This window comes from Cydia splendana, chromosome 14, assembly GCF_910591565.1.
Source record: "Cydia splendana chromosome 14, ilCydSple1.2, whole genome shotgun sequence".
Taxonomy (NCBI): Eukaryota; Metazoa; Arthropoda; class Insecta; order Lepidoptera; family Tortricidae; genus Cydia; species Cydia splendana.
Window position 1 is genome coordinate 7,548,985 of NC_085973.1, and position 24,581 is coordinate 7,573,565.

At 35.1% G+C, this 24,581-nt stretch overlaps 1 protein-coding gene across 1 annotated transcript; it reads right to left on the minus strand.

Annotated features, from left to right (window-relative positions):
- Positions 1-206: 206 nt before the first annotated feature.
- On the minus strand, positions 207-11,096 carry LOC134797152 (uncharacterized). Its single transcript, XM_063769401.1, has 2 exons — positions 11,013-11,096; positions 207-2,936 (listed from the first exon to the last, which is right to left on the minus strand). Exons 1-2 carry the CDS (start codon positions 11,028-11,030, stop codon positions 681-683), a joined length of 2,274 nt encoding a protein of 757 aa, XP_063625471.1. The 5' UTR covers positions 11,031-11,096; the 3' UTR covers positions 207-680.
- Between the last annotated feature and the right edge of the window lie 13,485 nt (positions 11,097-24,581).

The window sequence follows — 24,581 nt, forward strand, 5'->3', positions numbered from 1 at the left end:
GGAAACAACAATTGCCTAATTTGTAGTACTCTACAGGAGTGGAGATGGTTTAAAAATATAATAACAATATGTGACACTATGGATTATTAGGTACCTTCATGAGGAGAGTACGAACAAGTTGACGAATACATACACCCCGCTTCGGCTCTTTTATATTAACGTTATTAACCAGATACATTCTATTATTAGAGGATAATAAGATACTCTATTAATTGGAATATTTTATTGAACCCTTATTTCAATATATTGCACTCTGAAACAGCCATAACAATTTTGTCTGATAGTAATAAAATAAATAACAGCTTAATTTTCTCAAATACTATGAGTAATATTGCATTTTTCTTTTCCGATTTATAATTCTAGACTATTAACCAAATATTTATTCGCCTTAATTTCGTATACTCGTATGATGCCGGTAACTTCTCAGCGGCGGATTTCGGATGAAGTTTATATTATTGATAGCATGCCTTAATAATGATATTTGCATGTGCAAATATGATTATTAAGGCACGCTATCAATATTAATTGCTGTATCACATTTTTCAATCGTTTACAAGTAATTGTTTTAAAATTGTATTGTCTACCTATTCTCAACTTAACTGTAAAAAAACTTATTATTATATTTAACGCTATATTTACAGGAGTATTTAAACATTTAAATAGGCATGAGACTTGCTACTCTACGATGATTTCTTTTTGTCATTTTTGTCATTTCGTTTCCTAGAAGATGATGACGGTGAACTCTCTGGTTTGTTCTCTTGTTTCACCATTCGCTTCGGTTGACTGTGGTAGTTTCTTGGGAATGAAGGAGCCTTTTGTGAACTCCTAGCAGGTACGTGATGGTGCCCGCTTGTGTACTCCTCTTCAAGGTTTAATTGTGACCCACTTCGAAGGTAGTGCGCGGGTAACGAGTGAGAATTGACATAGGATACTTTCTCATTTGATGCAGTTGCACCTCCAAGAACTGTTTGTGGAACCATAATGTTATATCTTGACTGGTATTTTGAAGAATATGGCTCAGGAGTAACGTAGTTCACCGATTGCTTTGATTTGCTTGGTTTTGGCGTCGTTTTGTGGAAGGGTAAAACGGTAGCGATCGTGTGAGCTTGGCTGGGATAATTCTCCGAGATGACGATAGTTTTGCTGGCAGAATCATCGCCAACTTGTTTTTGATAATAGTAGTTCTGTGAATGACCTGATTGAGGATCGAATTGGTATCTTTGTATCGTTTGACTCTTGGGAGATGACGGATAAATTGCAATAGTTTCCTTTTGAATTTGTTCTTTAGGAGAGTAATACTGCTGCTGTTCTTGAGGAGCTCCATATTGCGGTTTAGGCGTACTGTAGGAACTCACAGATACTTTTGTAGGAGCATCATCTTTATGATCTTCTTTAGGTAGCTCATATTCTGCTTCTGTTTCATATTGCTGTGACTGCAGCTGTTGTGGTCTATAATGAGGAGACTGGGGGACTTCATGAGCTTGCTGTTGGGTAGGCGTCTGCGATTCCTCGTACTGTACATGAGTAGGAGCATGTTGAACGGTAGATTCTTGGTCTACTGCTGTTTGGCTATGGGTTTGACTTAAAATTTGCTGATATTCAGGATCAACATTATCAACGTAATATTGTTGATATGATTCTGGGGATTGAACATACTGGTATTGGTACTCATACTGTTGGCTTTGCACAGGCTGCTGTTGGTAAACCGCTTGAGCTGGCATCATATAATACTGAGGAGAAGAATACTTTGAAGGATATTTAGCCATGACAGGCTGAACTGCGGAATATTGAACTCCGGAGTAATCTGCTTGGGTATAAGATGGTCGCACGTACGGGTTCGCATAGTGTTGGGGTTCGTATTGAGACGCAGGAGACGAGACTGGCGCGGCAACTGCTGCTGCAGATACATGCGCTGATAAAGGCGAATGGTTGTAAGACATAATTTGAGGGGCCATTGAATATCCAATCTTAGCAAAATACTGATTGACTAAGTCTTGCAAATTAACATTGTTCAGATACTGAGATATCGGATAGTTTTGCGGTAAGTTAGCATACAACTCAGCTGATGGATTCTTAAGATACGAGCTTGGGATTCTCAAAACTAGCACAGGAACTACTTTTTGTTCTAGTTGAGGTCCGTGTGATCGGATGTAATCTGAAGTTAAGCCAGCACTCTGGTACTGAGGGCTTTTGAGGAGTTGAGATGAATCTACGAAGAAGTTAGGCATAACTGAGGGAAATTGACCACTCAATCCGGAAAAATGATCTCCATTATATGTTGTGTATAAAGTAGAGGGTGAAGACTGCGATGGTTTATAGGGCGGCGGTGGAGGAGATTCTAATCCCTTCACGTTTTCATAGTTAGATTTAAACTCAGTCGAGGGTTTTTTGTATTCATAAGAGTTCGTTTGTTCTTCTTTAACTGGAACGAGCTCGTAAGCCTGTGACGGCTGGATCTCTACATTTGGTGAAGCCGTTGTATATTGGTTGTTCTGACCATTACCACGCGCTGGAGGAATATCTTCCTGCGAATATGGATATATCATGAATTTTCCTTTTTCTTGTGGCTTTCCGAAATAGGAGTAACTATAACCAGTGTTGGTTCTGTATCCATATCCCAAATTAGCATCGATGGTTCTTTTCCCTTTTCCCTTTGAGTCCGTATCGTTTACTATTTCAATAGCAATAACTGCAGGGAATGGTAATTTAGGTAAGTCTCCTTTGGGTGGCAGTTTCGTTGTTTCATTGCCAGACTTATTTTTCTCTTCGTCCACAGGCACATCGGACTTGATTCCGAATTTTTCTTCTACCTCCCTCAGGAATTGCCTTTCTTCATTTGTGAGACTTGAACTTGATTTGGTTTCCTTAACTTCAGGCTTGTACTTCTTGGGTTCGGGAGCGGGGCTCGCTGTAGATAACGCAGCGACCACCAATATCTGAAATAATGCAAAAATAATCTTTAAACATTTTTTTTCTAGTTAAGTAAGAAAGTGCTAAGTCTTAATGTGAATTTAATAGAATATCTCACGTCCTGATAATAAGAAATGTGCATAATAAATTGCTCATATTTATTAAGGCTAGATTTCTTGATCACGCTAATATACCGGGTGTGGCCTGTAACATGAGCAAATAATTAAAACATAGATTGTACTCCTCAAACGGTAGGGTGATTCACTTTTGTATGGAGAAAAAAAAGTTGTAATATTTTTCCTGACTTTGCTCACCAATGGAGTCTCCCCACACTCAAAACTATCTATTTCAATTTTCAAAAGAATCGAATAACGTTTAGAGGTTGCACAAGTTGAAAAGGTAGAGTGAGAACCCCATACATTGCGTGAAAATGAACTATGTTCTAAAATGACAAAATATAATGAACTGATACTAAAATCGAATGAGAAAACTGAATTTTGCGTCTAAAACACGATAAAAGCACTTTTCCTTTGGAAACAGGTGGAAAAACTGAAAAATCTTAATTAGAACATTTATCGAGTAACCAAAATCCAAGTTTACTACTAATTTTAAAATTTATTTATATGTAAAAGGTTCAGTATCACACTACTCTCCGCTTTGATGGTAGCCGCTTAAACCATTTTCTACCCTCCGATGTAGAGTCGTTGGTTATTTGAAAAATCTTTGTTGATGTTGTGCAACCTCTAAATGTTGACCGATTTTAATTTTTTTTAACGTATAATATTTTTTTATCAGTTAGAACAAGAATTCGAGCAAAGTCAGATGAAAATCGAAAATTCGGAAAAATGAAACACCCTATCAAACGGTGACACTTTTGTTCTACAACTTTTAAAAATTATGAAGAATTTAGACTCCCTATTTTTCATACAAAATAAATATTATCTTCAATGGACGCCATCGCCACGCCATATCATTGTGATTGACGTTGCTTGTCACGCCTTAAACATAACAAAATTCGCAATACATTGCGTCTTAGAATAAACTTTAAAGTGTATTAAAAATCAAACCCCAAGTTATTTTTAAAAGTCGCTGAACAAATGTTGGTCAGTATGAGGAGTACAGCATACTGTTTAATTTTTTGCTCATATTACAGGCCACACCCGGTATATAATGTTACAGCTCATGATTTTCTTCTAGATTGTAAGAGGCAAAAACTCTAAATTTAAGTATATAATTCAAAAATAATGCAACCTAACCAATACCTGCCTGTCACATTTATTGAGGTTGTTACGTAAAGACGAAAATAAAATATCCTGACCGAATAAATACAGAAAGTTGCTACAGTAATACATGTCGCATCCTTTTGAATCTCTTCAATAAATTTAATACTCAATTGTAATCTTCTTAGCCAATGTTGCAAAACTTTTCTTTTCGTAACCGTATAAGCAATTATGACAAGTGAGAGCATTTCAATTGCGTGCCGCAATTGTCTTTCAAAAAAAAAACGACGGGTTTGCACTCCAGGAGTGCCGACAGAAGTGAAAACTCAATGACTAGTCCAAAATGTCTGCAGCACTATGTATAATCCCATCCTCCTTTCTATTGAAAACCTTTAGTTCCGAAATTGCTGGTCAGTGAGCTTGTTTAAAATTCGAAATTCAAATTTGTAGCTTTAATTGTTTAAAATTCGAAATTCAAATTTGTAGCTTTAATTGTTTAAAATTCGAATAGAAATTGTAAAGTTACCTTGCAGACCTCGCATCTAAATATATTTGGTCATGAATCATATTTTGAGTTTTATTCACCACTACTAGAGTTCACTTTTATTAGCGATTTCATCAAGATGTAGCTTTACTGAATTATATTTGAGTGATATAAAGTTAGAATGTAACTGTGAGATCCTCGTATTTCAGCCCGTACAAGATTAGAACCCTTTTCATGTAATGTCATTGAGTTTTTCTTTATTGATTTAAATGCCATCTAAATGAGTGGCCATCTAAATCTTACGATCACCTTACGCTGTCTCGAGTTTATCATTTCTCCCCACCTCAAAAAGTGCCCAGCGCCGCTAAAGAAGTTTTCACTTCTAAAACTATATTCGATTTTCTTTACACGACGCTTATACGCTAATGATACTTCCATAATTAATACAAATCTAACGACACCTAATATGTTACAATACGGCAAATCACACTAACTACCGAGCGTGCAAAATAAATAGGCTAATTCGCATAGTTACATAAAATCATAAATATTCTAACTTCCTGCAGTTGAAAAGAAATGCCATTGTTATTTTGTTCCAATTATTTTTGCAAGAGGTACATTTGTTTTAAAAGCTCATAAAGTAACATAATAATCGATGTTCTCGCGATGCGCGCGCGATTATCTCAAAGCAACTCGACAATTTCTCACCAAATGCTAGAGAATCAAACGCTGAAGTCAACCATTGTAACCGTGGCCCCGATATCCATAAAAGTTGTACGTGATCAGAAAGCGTATTTATGCTGATTGACATGAGCGTTCGGTTCGCACGCGTTCAGCAAGCGATTTGAATAGCGCAGCTGTTACGCAAACGCCATTTTCTCGGCGCGAGTCGCGACCCTCGCTTTCCACGACCTCAGGATCTCGTGATAAACTACCTCACTAAAACATTGCCATACGTGTTACATAAATGTTACATAATTATTTTGCGATTACAATTAGGGTTTCTAGTGATATGTAAATAAGATCGAGATTCCTCATCATTACGTCTGTTACGGAATGTTTTTTAGGTTATCTTATTTTTATGGTATTCAAAAGCATGTTCACCGCTCGACCAACGTAAAGTGTAGTTATGTGATAATGTCATGGAGATTTATACCATCATATAAAATGTTCTTACGTTTACAGTATACCTACACTACGTCTGACTTACGAATTATACTCAAATTGCCTCATCTTTTAGAATCTGTGATTCTGCGTGTAGAGTAGAGATGCGCATAATCGTTCACTGAGTTGAAAAGAGTGATTCATATCTTTCGCTCGCGGTGATATATATCACTCATTTAGCTCATTTAGCTCATTTCGCTCAGTAGATCTGTAGATTAAATAGTGAGTAGAGAGAGAGATGTCAATCAATCAGATTGATTGAATTGTTTGGTTTGATTTGTATTACCTACGCACTTGATCGTTAAAAAATATGCATTATTAGTGTTATATAAGCTATACTATACATACATTTACTACAATATACATATTAAGCAGATTTTCCTTCATACTTGGACAGGCTTAGGACTGTCAATCTAGATTTTTTAGGTTAATAATAAAACGAGGGAAAAACAAAGTTTCTCCTAAACGTACCTCATATTAAACATAAACCCCTCTAATCTAGATTGGCAATTATGATGAAAATCTGATACTATATAGTGTACATTTCATAAAAATATTAGACTATCATTACATTAATTACACTACCTAAGCCCGTCAATTAAATCTTAAACTAAAATTGGTCAACAAACGACAGCCGTAGTCTGCTCTCTCGACATCCAACAGTACTCTGTACATAAAAGTGCGTAAATGGGATGGTTATATAATACGCACAGCCATAAGTGCGACGAAGAAAGCAAATCACACGGTACGGATCCCGCCATGTTTTCCCGGCACCCTCCGAATTCATCCGAAACGCTCCGAAACCGTCACTCCGCATCGTCTCACTCGTTTGGCTGGGCCCGCTCATTCGATCATGAGTGGGAAAGAGCGAGCAAGTAACACCGATATAAAAGAGTTACTGAGCGAAATGAGCTAGTCAAATCTGTACTGAGTTGAAGAGTGAGCTAGTTCAATCAAAAGATACAGTTCATTTGAATCACTCGCTCGCGAACGACACATGTCTAGTGTAGAGTTACCCCACAAAGGCCAAGTCAGGCGTAATACAATGCGACTTCCTCAATAAATTCGAGTCGGCTTTTATTGAGCAGGTTACAGTTAATCTAGAGAAAGTTAAACGGTGGATCCACGGGGTTGCGAAACTTCCAGCCTGAATCCCACCTAATGTGGGTAGAGTCCTTCAAGTCCGCAATCAATATTGTTTTCTGATATTCTTCAGAATTGTAGTCTTTTAATAGGGCCCTAGTCACTAGTAGGTAAAGGTAAGAGTTAGGCTAAGTCAAGGAACATCGTCAAATTCATAAATGACACAAATTACTTTGTGAATTGGGTATGTACTTACGATGCGAAGCTAAATGCGAATTAATGAGGTTTCGTGTGGCTGTTAGTCTTTTGTTTTGTTGGAAATAACGAGATATTGTGTGCGTGTTCGCAGTGTCCCAACCTTGCTTTTCTCGTTGATGAAGAGCACATTAGGTCATATTCTGAAAGGTTACCTACAGCAACATCGATACAAAATCAGATGTTTCATAATTTGCCAAATTGTCATTCCGAACGTGGTTTTTTAAAAAGAATTTTCAAAAGTGTCACGAACCCCAGATGCACCCTTCTGGTGCAAATATTAGATTTTTATGCCCCCTCTTTTATATAAGGCCTTCTGCGCCCCCTTTCTGTCTCACAAGGCCCCCAGCCGGATTCATAAATCATTTATTTCTAGTGATATCATCAAAAGGCTTAGATTTGGCTGGCCAAATCAATGACCTTTTATTTATGTAGACGTGTGACGTTCATAGTTGACAAAACTAAAATTTGATCCAACGATTTTGACAACTTGACAGGTTGGCGTCACCCATACGACTAACTAAATATAGGTTCCGGAACCTATATTTAATGGCTCACGATCGTGCGCCTGGTACCATATCTACCTCAATTTACTTACATCTATGGGCCAAATGGACCAACTAAACGATCCAAGTGTCCAACAAAGGCTGTATAGAGATACTGTAATTCTCAGATAAGATGGAAAGATTAATATATAGAGAGTAACTAGGTAAGTATTTTAAATAACCAGAGTTTTCTTTTAATTATTGGTTTTGCCTTATAAGATATATAAAATAAAAAACTTAAGTAGGTATAAACTTATACATTCCTTAATTAATTTACTTTTTAGGGTTCCGTACCCAAAGGGTAAAACGGGACCCTATTACTAAGACTTCGCTGTCCGTCCGTCCGTCCGTCTGTCACCAGGCTGTATCTCACGAACCGTGATAGCTAGACAGTTGAAATTTTCACAGATGATGTATTTCTGTTGCCGCTATAACAACAAATACTAAAAACAGAATAAAATAAAGATTTAAATGGGGCTCCCATACAACAAACGTGATTTTTGACCAAAGTTAAGCAACGTCGGGAGTGGTCAGTACTTGGATGGGAGACCGTTTTTTTTTTTTGCTTCTTTTTCGTTTTTTTTTTGCATTATGGTACGGAACCCTTCGTGCGCGAGTCCGACTCGCACTTGCCCGGTTTTTAATAATGTTTAATTAAAGGTGCACTTCAGGTCATTTCCAGATGCATGATTGTAAAAAATCGGACAAGTGCGAGTCGGACTCGCCCACCGAGGGTTCCGTACTTTTTAGTATTTGTTGTTATAGCGGCAACAGAAATACATCATCTATGAAAATTTCAACTATCTAGCTATCACGGTTCGTGAGATACAGCCTGGGCTATAACCGCGAAAATCGAAGTTCGCAAATTGCGGGCATTTTTCTCTGTCACTCTTATTACGCCTTCATTGGAGTAAAAGAGAAAGATCCCCGCAATTTGCGAATTTCGGTTTTCGCGGTAGCCGCTCTGGTGACAGACGGACGGACGGACGGACGGACAGCGGAGTCTTAGTAATAGGGTCTCGTTTTACCCTTTGGGTACGGAAGCCTAAAACATGTACCGATAATTATAAGCCATAATCCATTTTATTGTATATTTACAATGCACATCAAATCTAGCCCGTCTTTTACAATGACAGTGATATTTTAATGTAAAACTCGCAATCACGATGACTCGCAATCAGTACCTACAGTACAGATGTTAATCGTACAGTGAACCATAATCGAAACAGAGACATTGAAATTAAGGACTGTTAATCTCCGCAACCACATGCCAAGTGAGGTATTATTATCTAAACGTTTGAGTGTACCGTAGTCTATAAGGACGGCTAGTAAGTACCTATAAAAGCACAAGTTTGAATACTAAGGTAACCAGCAACCGGTAAAGAAGAACCAGCTAGATTATTTTAAGTGATTGGTACTAAAACTAGGGTCGATATAAGTTTGTTTGTTAACAATACTTTTGGCACATTTGACCGAGACCTATACATAGGTCATAGATCTACTAAAACATAAGTCAAACAGTTCCACAGAGGTCAAAGCACCTCATACAATATACGAAACTGGACCACACGAATGTAACGCCATTTACGATTAACAGCATAATGGATGACCGTTACTCCATACAAACGTACTACCCATTTTGCTCTCTGGATATTGACATTATGGAAAATATGTTTTTACCCAATTTGATCTACATTAACTTTACTATAGCTATACCCCCTCGTTTGGCTCTTTTCGATTTATTATTACATATTATAATATAATAATATTAGAAACTCTTGTAATTAATGTGACTAATTGAAAAAATCAAACGAAGGGCTGTAGTAAATATACATCAACTTGCGCGAAACTATTTCGATAATGTTAAAATTCAGAGAGGAATATCGGGACTTCGTTAGTAGGTATATGTATTGTACAGAAGCGGTCGCGCGCGGTCGTCCACTTTACTCTTAAGGTAGAAACGCCAGTTCACCAAGAGACTACCAATCTTTATTATTCACTAATCTTCGACGCGAGCCATTACGAATCGCGCTTTGAGTGCAAGATAGTTTCAAAACAAGGAACTTATAGTTCATTAAACGTAATATCGCATGGCATTTGTAGTGAAGTAATAGTAGTGTTGGATGTTACTAGTGGTGCAACTGGTTACTGTCTAGTAATTAGGTTTAAGCCGTCGTTTAGACAGCAGGAAATATCTTGCAAATAGTTAAGGTACTTGTAGCTTACAGCTTGCTAAAGAGTAGGTAATCGAGTCCATTTCACTCAGACTACATATTATCTCCATATAATATTTTATCTCAATCGGTTCAGCGTTTTAAACATGAAGAGGTAACAGCCGTCACAGTCAGAGTTACTTTTGAATTTGTAATATTCGATTTAAAGAGTATATTTATTGTCTAAAGAAATTACAAAAATTTGACTTATAAGACAACAATTTATAACTATTCATAACAACACATATATTAGCAGTAAGCAAGCATGCAGACTTATTTGATAGGTTAGTAAGGTTAGTTAAATCTTTAATGATTAACAAGTACAAATGATACTAGTATTAGTGGGGATAAATGCCTGAATGGACAAATTAATGGTTAATGTAGAGCCAGGAGTCATCCAGGCTGTTAAAAGGTTATCTGTTATTCCACCATTATTTAGATGACCAGAGGGTCTAGCCAAGATGACAAATGCCAAACGAATAGAAAAAATGTATCGGAATGACAGATACTACGAAATGTCACGTAATAGCCACGTGACATTTCGTAGTATTCTGTCATTCCAGTCTACTCACTATTTAAGCTTATATTGGGGTTTTCTATCAACGTTGTCATGTTGGCTAGGCCCCCAAATCACTGTCCTTAGGGCTTGTGCATAAATCACGCGAGGTTCGATAGGGAGGGGGGGGTCGCGAAATAATCACGACAGATCACGTTGGGGAGGGGGTGTATAAGGAGACCTCACGTGTATTTTTCTACAGTGAAGGAAACTAAGAAAAGGTACCTACCACGTGAGTAGATACTTTTTCTCGGTGTCGTTAAACATAAATCTTCACTCCGCACTTCAAAATAGCGAGTCTATTTTACGAAATTTTGAAGCGCGTGGCCTTGACCGGTCGGATGGAAAAATTTCAAAAAATACACAGTTAACGTTACTATCTGGGGGAGGGGGGTAGCCAAAAACCTCACCAAATATCACCAAGGTGGAGGGGGGGGGGGGATCAAAAAGTAGCCGAAAACACCTCGCGTGATTTGTGCACAACCCCTTAGGTAGGACTTAGGTAATAAAGTAGGACAAAGCAGAGTAGTCTGAGGTCAGTATGAATACATGTGGTTGCAATGTTTAAATAAAAGTATTTACCAGCGCAAACCACCGCATCTTGCGTCGACGTCACTCGCCTTCTGTCAAAAGAAAACAAACCGTTTAGTCTGTCATCCGTCACGTCACAAATCACAACACTATCACGTCACTACACTAGTTACAGTTCTAGTTTTTGGAATACCCTAACGGGATTATTATTGTGGCTTAATTTTATTAGTTTGACCATGAATGAAATAAAGGTAATTATGAATTGGATTATTTTTTCTATGTTATACGTTTCACATACATGCACTGTGTGTCTGGTATATGGCCGGTGTACCGGTGGGCAAAGCAATGGATCCGCGTAAGACTATGTTCGCTTCTTTTATACCTCGGAAATGTTCACGAGATGCGCCCGCGATCGCCGGCCAGAATCACTCACACAGGCAGAGCCGCGGAGGATGTGCGACTGATTATGGTGCACACTTTCACTAGCAATTTCTTAGCAGTTTTGTGTTTTTACGATGGCATATTAATTGAATTTCACAAATGAAATAAGTTGTTATATTTTTATTCATCGTTAAAACCGTTGAACAGTGTTTCAGTTAGGTATGTACATGTACGTTTGTACAAACTACACTAGCGTTAGGCATAGAATGGATAGATACAAAGTTGTTATCCCTTTGAGCAATAAAACGAATCAATTTTAATAGAAATTTCCACACAAAATCACGTAATTTACGTGTAGTTTTTTAAGTGTATGGACAGAATATAACAATAATAATTAGAATAAAGTTATATATGTAGTAACTTTTGACTCTTTACAATAATGATTACTTACCTTCTAACAAACTCACTTTTACTGCTTACTTTACTTAACATTAGAGAAGAATATAATATTTTCAAAAGACGTTTAATTAAACGTTTTTGGCTAAAAAATTCAAGTATGTCAAAAATAAGATACCTACGTAGCAACCGTTTAAGCTAACTTTGCACCGACTTAAACAAAACAAAGTGAATGACTGTGATTATAAACGTCATATTTTCATTTGACATTAATGATGACATTGCTATACATTGTCATCGCAAATGCCATTGCAGAGTTAATTTTATCTGACTCTATTGCTTAATTTTTTATTACCTCAATTTATTATTGTAACTTGACACAAAAATCGTGTGAGGTCAATGTGGCTAATTCCGTCATAGGGGCTATTCCGTCCACTAGCGTTTTTCTCGAACAAACGAACTATGATAATTTCCTCGACAAAGCAGCGATTGCTTTTAGTTTCAGCAATCAAAAGCAAATGGGTTTTTTTCCTACGACTGAAAATCAAAGAAATATACGCTCGTCGAAATCAAACAACTTGAATTTATGTAAAGTGTTAATGTGATGAATGATTTATTGTATAACTGATAAAATGTATTAATACATATCGTATTCATAAGAGATTGCATAAGCTATTTTTAAAACTGTAATTTTAAATTTTTTCATATATTATATTAGTTTAATAGTACAAGCTATCGATATTAACGAATAACGACGCACCATATTTCGTCAAACAAACTGCAATGTAGTCAGTGGCGCTTTCGATTTATTTGCATAAAGTTGGGCCAGACGTCGGCTCGGCTTGCTTTACCGACTGTTCAGACGATGTTAATGTGTTTAGTAACGAGCTTATAATTAGCTGTCGGCACTGAGTAAGTTGTTTGCACAAAATATAGGTCAATTGGAGAGTATCATCAATATAAAGTGGGACTCCTTGTTCCATATACACCAGGTACACTGGTATATGATGTTCGTATTTGTCTACGGGACAGTGTGATAATGACAGTGTCAGTTACACTATTTTATCACGTGGATAAAGCTCTCCTTTATTTGTTCAGTCAATGGGGATGAATTTGGTTGATTTAAAAAGCAATGAAACAAAAGATATGCTACTTAGTTTATGAAAGAAATTAATTAGATTGAAACGGAGTGTACAATGCATTGCATATTGGGCTTTACGAGTTTAAAGTAGGTACCTATGGACTACAACACCCTGCACCGCCAAGCACTTGACCGGTTTATTAAATTGCTTATTATGTAACTATCCTTGCGAAGTTTCCCTTGCCAAAAAGACGTTATACTGCTTTTAATGAGTTTACTATTTATGTAAAAGCTTATAAAATAAGGGTATCTGATTTTTTTGTAATACTGTCGTCAATAGGTACATTATAATGGGATTTTAATTCTTTAAATTTTAAGATTATATAATTATACGTATTCGCGCAAATGCAGAATAATTTGCCTTTTTTATTTGTCTGTGCTAAATAAAGAGACGCGAAACTAATAATACGCGATACTTTATTGTATTTTGCAAGTACCTATACTTGCAAAATATAGTGAAGTTTGTAAGCGCCATGTCAAAAATCTATCAGGTTGGCTGGTCGTTGATGTCTTTTCTTCTCTATGTAAAGTCTGGCTACCAAAAGTTGATTAAAAAGTTACATTTAAATAAATCAAATAAATTTGCTCCTCCTTAAAATAATTACATACATGGACAGATTTGTCGGCCAGACACATCTGTCAGACAGATCTCAACGTTTATATAAAATACCTTGCTTATGGATACGAGTACTACTCCGTTAAGTAAAAATATTATCTATAATTTTTATATCGATGGATGGTTATTCTATACTTGGTTTCCCCATACATGTGGTCTTGTGGTCCAAATACAATCATGACCGGGTCGTAGGTCGCCATGTTTAATTTCCGCCTATCTCTCGGCTCAGGCGAAGTTTCCTACGATCTCTAATAACGCGGTTAACGTGAAAAGTGTTAATCACGCGCTCTCTGACCTTACTCAGCGGACTTGGCTTGATTATCTGTGTGATGAACTGTGATGATGAGTTTTTACATAAGTACATTTGTGACGTTATCTATGAAAACGGGCCTTATTGTCAATAGGGTATTATACTGTATTTAAAATAAATTATTTTAAACCATGCATGAAATAAAGCACAAGATAAGTATTAGAAAAACAGACACAAGTTATTTTTAAACACAAGTTCTATTTAATAAATCGGATAGAAATATAAAAAGTAGGTGAGTTGACCGTGACGTCACGATGTAATGTTTCATATAAGCAAAGACATATGTAACTTCGTATAAGATGAATAAAGTCTAAGGAAAAAACGTGCCTCGGAAATCAAGAAAAAGTCATTCTCGGATAGATGGCGCACACACCTTTGGCCTATGGTCGGCTAGATGGCGTGACGACACCGTTTCATATTTAACAATTTTAACACATAGATATCAGTGAATGAACATGGGTCAAAATGATATAAAAATAATAAAATCATTTATCCACATATATACATTTTTTTTATAATTTTATACGTTTTCATTCTGAGTTTTAGTCGTGTGTCGATAGATGGCAGTAAATTTACTGTGACTACAAAATTTACTATGACAGGACCCCTCTATACTATCTATTCTCTTTGATATAAGTAAATTCTATATTAGCAAATCGTTTTGACAGTTCTAAAAAGTAACTGATTTGACTAGTAGGAAAATACCCTATTAACGATGCTCCGATATAAATACAATGCCGCATGACGCTGTGCGGCGTAAGCGCCATCAAAAATAAGGTCCCTTTTTATACTTAGATAATACCCCATTCAGATAAAGGTATAGGTATACGAGTATATTATACATATATCCATGATCTCTAGTAAGATTATCGAGGTTCATTCACTTTTCCATATAGAAAAGTATTATGTTTCTTTATGACCATGCAGTGGGCATATACAGGTCAATTAATTATCAATCAATCAATCATTTTTATTTCGTCATCATTTATAATTCACAAGACACAATAATTAAATGATTAATACGCGCTTGAACGTATTGAAGAAGTCAAACCTCTCAACCTTCGAACTCCGATTTGGAAGACTCACACTACCTACAAACTTAGAGCATTTAATAACTAGAGTGGGCATTAACAGCTTACCCCTCTGCCGAAAAACTTGCACAATTGTGCAAACTTTTGTATGGACTGACATGGCTATTTGTACGTTACGTACAAATCATGTAGAAATAGCAATACACTTGACGTCCCCTCCCCCGCAAAAATCGGCAGACTGTTTCGTAAAGAAAATGACAGCGATGACATCTCCAGTTACTAAATGCTCTAAGCCTACAAAAGCTTCACACAACAATTATTTCAAGTTTTGAATACCACTGAACTGTTGTTGTTTATCATTATCAAATAAATTACATAATTTGCACAAGCTCTCGACACTAACGCACCTGTCATGAATAAATGAATGACTATTATAAAAACAGAACCGGTCTAATCTGAATACAATTCGAAACCCTATACTTGAGGGTTCCGTATCAAATTTTTGATATTTGTTCCATAAAGAACAAACTGAAAAACAAAATAATAATATTAAACCATGTACTTATTATGTTCACCCTATGTCATACAATTAAATAACAAAAAAAACAGTAGGTATTGTAGAGGATTGTTATACAAACTTTACAGTACCTAAGTACTATCAAACAACTTGATTCCTGACCCACTGTGAAACCTTTTCACATTTACTACGTTATTGGCGTTACATTGATTAAAAAAGTAAAAGTATTACTGTGAAAATATTCTATTTTGGGTCACAAATCAGTTTGTTCGATTGTACATAATTTTTACGAGTAGAGTATTAGTAATCAACTGTAAGTTTTAACATATAGGTAAATAAGTTTCAAATTTATAAACGGATAAATAAGTTAAAGATTTCTTCGGACGTTTAAGAACTTCAGATACTTAAAGATCAGTGTAGAATAAGCAAAAAGGCTTACATTTCTCCTAAGGAACCCTAAATAAGATTTTCCTACAGTAGAGATTAACTGGGTCATTTTATCATCATAAAACAAATATTACAAAGGCACCCAACTAGTCAGAGTTAATCGAAATCCAAAAACAATGACGGGAACTCTCATACCGTTGCGCGTCGGGCGGTGAAATTGCCGCGCGTTCGTGAAACAAAAGAAGTTATGCAATTTTAAACACTGAAATTAATTAGATGAAACAAATGTGGAGAGATAATTTCCGAACGGACTAATAACATTTTTGAATGGTACAATAACGCCTAAGCTATTTGCATATTTGGTGATGTAAGTTAGATTATATGCATACAGCCGTCAATACGCATAACAACTTAGGCAGTAAGAGGGTGTTATGAGTTGAATATATGCCTGTGCAGAAATATAGTGCGAAAGTTTTGACAATTTAGAAATTTGTTATTCAATCAAGCTAAGGAATCTATTAAAATGATCTGAACTAATTTAAATATGTATTCTGGTCAAACTAGATTATATTTTCTATGTTTTTTTCAAAGGCAATATTAGTAGATTCGAATTTGAGAACAGCGGTTCTTACATAATATATTTATTTGTTGAAGAAATTGCGTGGGGTGTGCATTTGACCTTATCCTACCGGAAATCGGTAAAATTAGAAAGAGAACAATTGCTCTTCATTATTATCATTCAATTGTTTTGGCGCCAAATGTGCAAGCTATTGTTCATGTTTATTCTTATGCAACGTCTTCATTCTTGCGGATTGAATTTGATCATTTAGCTAACTCTATTAATCTCCATATTATTAGAAGCACAAAAGTACTCTAAATTACGCAATCATTTAATGTAATACATAACGATGCCAAAGACATGGAGAAGGAATGTTGATCAACCGACGGTTGTCGAAATGCGTATTAATTATATGTTCGAAATGTGCCAGACGGACGCCATTACGCTATCAAAAAACAACAACAATAAAAAGATGCGTTTGATGGATCACGGTTACATCGTAGCAAATCATCTTCGCGATGTTCACGACTGGTGTTGCTATTTCCAAACGTTATGAGACCAAGTATAAATGAAATTTAAATCAGTATAGGGTAAGACCTCCAGTGAATGAACACTTAAGGAATTATCCAAGTTTGAAAAATCATTTCTCAGCATTCATTAATAATTTCAATAATTATCTGCAATTTAATGAATCCTCATTTAATAAATAAGAAAGTAATTTCTGCGATTTTTTATTACTTTCATAGTTTTTGAGTTATAGCAGAATTAATCAAAAAGTACCCAAAAACCTAATGAATGAACATAAAAACTAGTGAATGAACACCGCAAAATCCAGTGAATGAACATCATTTAGATATTTTTAATCAGCTTTAAAAAAACATTTTTAACACTATAAACGTTTCCAGGTCTATTTTAGTAGGTATAGCGAAAGCGTTCATATATTTTTATCCCCTCCATATTGATTTCAAATAGATTAGAATGTAATAAAATGATGGTTATTCACCAGAACCTATTACATATTATTAAGAAAAAGAGAATCAATCTTTAAAACAAGAAACAATCAGCATATTCTGATGAAAAAAGTTAGGATTAGCAAATAATGCTTAAAATAATAAACTTGTCATTGCATTGTTCGTGGTTACATTGTTCAAACATAGAATTAGTAGAAATCTTATAAATGAACACCCCAAATGTTGTATTGTTCATACATAGGCATGAAAAATCCAGTAAATGGACTATAGAAATTTTGTTTGTTCCAATACTGGCTGAAAGAATCAGAATCATTTTCTATGCAGGATCACAAAAAACAAGCTCAATACCAATTCGTTTACACATAAATTTAGAAAAAAAATTATATCTAGACGACACCAGTAAATGAACACACCGTTCATTTACTGGTTTCAGAACATTTGATAAGCCAGTATTGGAACTATAAAAAATAAAGACTTAATCACATAATACGTCGACAAAGTGTACATTTGTAGAAGGTTTAACTCTTAATCTAACCAAATAACCAAACTTTGTACAGGTAAACATTAAATAAGCACTTCATATGTTGCTCCAAACGTACACTGTTCTTATCTGGGATATAATTTTTGCATACAAAACTTCAAAACCAGAAATACGTAAACTTTAAACGCCAGTCACGTTCAAACTGGTCGAAAATAAATTTAGCAGGGGTTGAAATTGCATAGGAAATAGAGTTGTTAATAAGAAAAAAAATACGACAAGTGGTAGAAATTGCTATATTTCTTATTTTAGACAAAAAACGTGATTTTGTTCATTCACTGGGGGGTGTTCATTCACTGGAGGGTTTACCCTACCATGCATCGTTTTGCTTAATTATTGGCACATGTTGTACAGTAAGCTGCGAAATTGCATGGAGAAATGAAATGATGAATTAATTCATTGATAAAGTTGCCATGCAATTTTACGCCTACATTTTTGAGCACCTCTGCGATTGTACATCTCTGTACCTATAATTCGAGTTTATGATACAATAATCCCTTTATAGAACTTTCGTAAATAATGATTTTCTCTGAGACAAGCTTAAGTTGAACATTGGTACCCTATTAATATTTTAATAATGACTACATTTTGTCATCCTGAATAAGGACACCTAAGCCATCTTGCGAATTTAACAGTATTTACTGTTAATGGGTATGTGCAATATTACCTCGTCACCACTTCATACGATAATAATTAATAGGCAGGTATTCCCCGCTACAAAGATATATACTTTTATTCTCAGTTCTAATTTACAATGTGTAACAAACGAACTATTGAAAAAAGAGGACAGCCGATTGCATTTAATTGCGTATAATCCTATTACAACCTTAGTTCAATATTGATTTAACTAGTGTAACACGACTATATGTGCTACATAGCCACTTAGCAACGGTTAAATATTGACAGTCATATTTCAACAAGATTTGAATATATTGCTCGTATGTTACACACATCAGTGATGCGACTGATGTGTTTCAATATTCATAAGATAACTTTCCGGCTGTGCACTCTTGCATCGAGGAAGTTATGAACATTAATTTAAATTGCCGATGAAATTTGGCATAACACTCGACCCATTTTTTTAGGAGTTATGTATCAAGAAAACGTAGCAATGTTTAAGAGCCCACCAACGTGCACACTAGCGCCACTGCTAATTAATCGTGATTATTTAAATTTTACGACAGGTATTTATTGAATACATCAAACTAGTTTTTATGTTGCTGGATTTGTCAATCTATGCGTCCAAAGTTAAAACGGCCGTATTTGTTTTGAGGTCCTAGTTCGACGAATCCAGCAACATAAAAACTAGTTTGATGTATTCAAAAGGAACTTAAATACACAATACAGTACGTAGCGGCCCCCTTTTTTAAATACCTGTCGTTAAATTTAAATAATCACGATTATTTAGCAGCGGCGCTAGTGTGCACGTTGATGGGCTCTTACGTTACTTTGTTTACTAGACTTTTAAATACAATCTAACAACGAAAGTAACTATTTAGCGATAAGACCGCCTGTTGTTTAACCTCTTCTTCCTGTATTATTTGTATTGGTTTCTGTAATGAGGTGTGCAATAAAGAGTATTTGTATTGTATTGTAACTATGTATGAGTAATTCTAAAAAAAGTGGCATCTTAACCTGTCATCGAGTTTTTGAATTGAATGTATGTTTATTTGCTCTTTTTCATATGAAACAAAAATGTATCTAGATAAAATAAAACAATGTTTATCGAGGCCAAGTCATTATTTTTATTTAAATTTAATACTTATATTTAGAAAAAATAAAGAGTAGCACTTTTCACTGTAACCTGTCTTGTCCAAAAGCATCGCTCTTCCAGTTTTAGTTCTTCAGATTTTATAAGCACCAATTTATGTAAATAAAATATCATGCTATATAATAACATAAACAATACCTTTTAAAATGTACATTGCACGGGCCTTATATATTTTTTTACAACAATATTCACGCACGAAGTTTGTCCAAGGATATTTTCAATGTAACCTGTACATCCGCGGTATTGCATCTGACTCATACACAGAAAATTTTAGTTAGATCATAACTATGGCAAAATATTAGGTAGGTACTTATTAAGTATCAAGCTAACCACCGTAGGGTACCATCATGACCCAAGTGTCGTAGTTTCGTAGAGATAAGTGGTTAAAGCCAGGAATCTGGGGTTTGTAACGGAATGTTAACTGTTAACTTTAACTTGTCTCGATTATTTTACGAATTTGGTATGGGGCCTAATGTAATAATATCATTTTAATATTGTATGAAGGTTTATTCATCTATGCTAAAAGTGAGACATTCGTATTATTATCCGTTCAAGAGAAAAAATAAAAAAGAATGTATTCTTCACTGTAACCTGCTTAACTTTAACCTGTGTTCAGTGTATAGGTTATTGTACGTCTTGAAAATAACTTCTTCATTTTCCATTCCCTTTTGAAAATTTGGAGTACTTGAAGTAGTAAAACATATTTTTCATTCTTAAAATACAGGTGGATGAGCTATCTGTATGATGACGAAGCCTGCGCTGTGGATCTGAAGGTACCTATGCTGTTATTATTATGTTTTTCTTTTTTGGGTCAATAAATTATTTTTTATTTCTTAAAAGTAAAAAAAATACAATTTGTTTTTTCATTAACTTTAACCTGTCGATGCCACTTTCTTGGGAATCACTCGTTACTTACAGAATAAATAAAATAATTGATACTTTAAAAAAATACATACATTAAAAAATACATACCTAATTAAAAAATACATACATTAAATAATATTATAAACATTAGGAAATGTTTAGTTGCTTCAGTTAGATAATGGAGTTTCATAATAAGTAGCTATTCATGATTATGATTTAAATTAATTGTTAACTTAAAACGTTGTACTTATCTAATGAAAACAAACTAGTTTTCCATGATCTTACGTTGCGTCGCATATTTTCTAAGATGTATATAGCTGGTGGTAATTAAAACAGTATTTATGGAATCGTAAAATTTACAAAGATGTCATTTGACCTCATTTTTACTATGTTTACGTACTAAAAAAACTAGTAGGAGCTTTTGCAAGATATGTAAGTTCTGGCTTAGCCAACAGTCGGTTGAAATCAAATAGTACATACATGTGTTAATGATTTAGTCCATGTCAATATAATATTGCAAGTCAGGCACTCATGATGGTACTTATTCAACGACGTGACCTACTAGATGCGTATTTTCTTGTTTTGTAAACTTTAATGCGTATTTGCTTGCCTCGAGACTAAATTTGTTTGGGGTTAAAAGAGGCATAGGTACTTACTTTATTACGAAAAACTTAAGCAGACATAATATGCACTTGACTTATCGTGAATTGTTAAATTATAGAAGGGTTGATTAAATTCATAAGTACAAAGCCTATCTTTGAGACAAACTTCAAGATACATACATTGCACAAATAAAACCTATAGGGCTGTAGGATGATGTGCGCCCTGTAGCCCGGGCGTAAGAATACGGCTACGGTATCCCCTGCCTGTCGTAAAAGGCGACTAAAAGGGGTTCTCGGGGTCGGAGACGGTCGCAGCTAGGGACTGCGACTTAGAAAAGAGGGGACCCACAAAGGGGCATAGCGCTAGGACGGCACTGGCGTGTTCACAGGAGATCCCAGAGCCGTCCGAAATGCGCCGAGGAGGACTACTGGGAGGTTTTTAGTCGGTGAAAGTCCGACATAACCTCCGCGCTGTCCCTGCGGTGCGGAGGTATCCATAACGGATTTTCCTCCCAATAAAAAAAAAAGGCTGCAGGATGTATTATGTAGTGGAGATCGAGGTGAGTTGTGACAGAGGAGAGTTGTGACATCGTTGATTTTTTGGAATCTATTAACTAAAAACAAGGTCGCAATAGCGCGCGTTTGTTAGTTCAAGTTACGAGCTAACAAACGCACACTGTTGCGAGCGCGCTAACAGTCATTAGATTCCAAAAAATCGACAATGTCACAACTCTCCTCTGTCACAACTCACCTCGGTCTCCCTACCAAGTTTAGTGAAAAAAAAATATTCCTTTTGAACCGTGGTATATCCAATTCTGATTTGGCACATAAGCATATATGACCCCGTTCACAGTGCTTGGTGAAGTAGCAAAATTGCTGAAGCGGGTGTGTAGTTATTTATGGTACCTGTAGTACTTACAATATTCACTCTACATGTAATATTGAGAAGAACAATGGAGTAACAGGTGACTTGAACCGTATTAATAATATAATTATGTAATTAAATACTACGTGTTGCTAGTACGCCTAATACAAATAAATACGCCTTGTACTAGTATTTGAGTTTTTCATATAGATTTTTGAGCATGTTGAGAGTTATTGTGTTATTCAATTTGATTGGTTTCGAAAGTTATTGGTTTTTCTTAAAACTGGCGATGTAGCATAAGTTGCGTTCTCGCGCGCGAGTTCATACTTGAAGTCGCGCTTGATGTATGGAGTCGCCCGCGAGAACGCAACTCATGCTAGACCGCCTGATGTCGGATATATTGACTAACCCTTTATAGAAGTACCTTTTACCATAAACCTAGTATGTATTTTACCATAAGTAATTATTGTACGTTAATCATACAAAAACACCCCTGTATAAATCTCAACCCAATATCTTAGTGACAACCCTTTTCTTTAGTTATGCGGAATGCATCACTATCTCTAATAGTACTAGCGGTTGACCAAAATCAGCTACAAATGGTGTTAAAGGTATGAAAATCGGCACGATATAATCGGCAATAAAAAATACTAAAACTAAATATTTTCGATATTAATTTCTTGGGGTTAGATATGAAGATATTGGGTATTACTTGAGGTAGGTATATTTTACAAAAAATAATTCAACGGTTTCGTAACTGGAGGAGCCCAAATTTGGTATGTTTTGAAAATTATTTTAATTTTAATTGAATGCAAGTGACCGAAATATAATAAAGTGATATATTTATAGAACCGGCTCAAAATGCCCTTTCATTTAATACCACACACGATAGGTTTCTGAATATATTTTTTTCCATACTAAAAAAAGATGACGTCATAACTCCTTTCCGTTTGTTTTTTTTTCGGTGCTACGGGTCAAATTGATTCAAATAGTCTAAAGATTAATCGTGCCGATTTTCATACCTTTAACACCATTTGCAGCTGATTCCCGAATTTCAGGCTGTACCGTTATCACTATAACTTCACTTCCTCTAAGATTACATCATATTTATAACACAAAAATTTTAAGATTTAATTACTCATATAAAGTGCAACCGACCGTTCAAATTCCTATCAACTAATTATTGCATACATATTTTTAGTCTTAATAGCTATACCATAAGCCATAACCACCAGTTAATTGTTCGAACGCATAATCACACATATTATTAAAGTACTTAATTATAACTAAGTTCTCTAACTGTCTCTTTCATAACGTGAATGTGTCTTTGAGAAGTCGGTGCAAAATGAGTAACAAGTAGTCGGAGAAAATCGTGATTGTAATAACGTGGTAATAACTATTCATTTGCGAAGCAAGACTAATGTAATGGCTTTGCGATTTGGCAAAAAAAATACTTAAAAGTTATGTAGAATATGAATAACAGCAGTCTAAAGATATGTTGCAAACCAGAATTTTTTATATAAAAAAAGAAGGAATAAAACCGCCTAAATAGTTTTTGTGTTAAAAATCATTTATATCTTGTGCTTTTTTCCGACGTTTTTGAATTACCAGCTCTGTGTAAAAATTCAAAATCATTCAGAATCAGAATTTTTTGTTTGTGAAATCATATAAGTAGGTACAATTAAGGAGGCCAATTCAAACTTACATTTTGACATGAAAATGATAAGTAGGTAAGGTAGGTATCTAAATTATAATGACATAAGTTCTCGTTCGCTAGAGCGTCTCACTCGCGCACGTACAAATACAAGCGAAATCCACGCGCGAATGATAAGTTAGTCTGTTCGAGATCCTGAAAACGGTGAAAAATAGAGATACTACTCCTAAAAATACGTGTGATACCTCATTAGATTCGTCATGATGCTTAGAAAAATGTATTCGATGAGTATAATAGCACACAAAAAATATCAAAAGTTATAAACAAAAAAAGGGGGGAAAAAGTAGTTATTTTTTATTTCCCCAATATCTCAAAAAGTATTAATATTTAAGAAACCAAAATTAATATTATACAAGAGGAGGATATTTCCAATAAAACATTCCATACTTGCAGAACTGTATCTCCATTATTTATACTTTTTATTCAACGCTGAATACAGCCCTCCGCGCCTCATTTTCGGGAAACGCGCGTGATGGCGTGAAAAAGCGATTACGTAACATTAAATATAATTTTAAAGGTATTAAAAAACTATGGTGTATTTAAAACATGTCAACAAATGTACTACTTACTTGTAGAAATTTATCTTAAAGTTATTTTTTCAACGAGTTAGGCAATTGTTACTTAACAAAATTTTCTCAAACTTCCTTCTTTATTGAAAATGTTTTTAGAATCTCGAACAGACTAAAGATTTAGGCTTGAATTTAATGTCAATGTGTGCGTTCGAATTAGCCTCCTTGTGCTAAATTATGTACAGAGTATGCTATCTATTGCGTCTTATCTGAAATCAATGCATTAGACGACGAAAGCCTAAAGCTGCACTATAGTTCGTTTTTTTTAGCATTAGAAAGAAGGTAAGCGATCTTGACATGACTTTAAATTGAAAAACGCTTTTTAAAAATCAGTAACTATTACTTATGAAAGCAGAAGAATATAAATGATCATATTAGATTCATAATT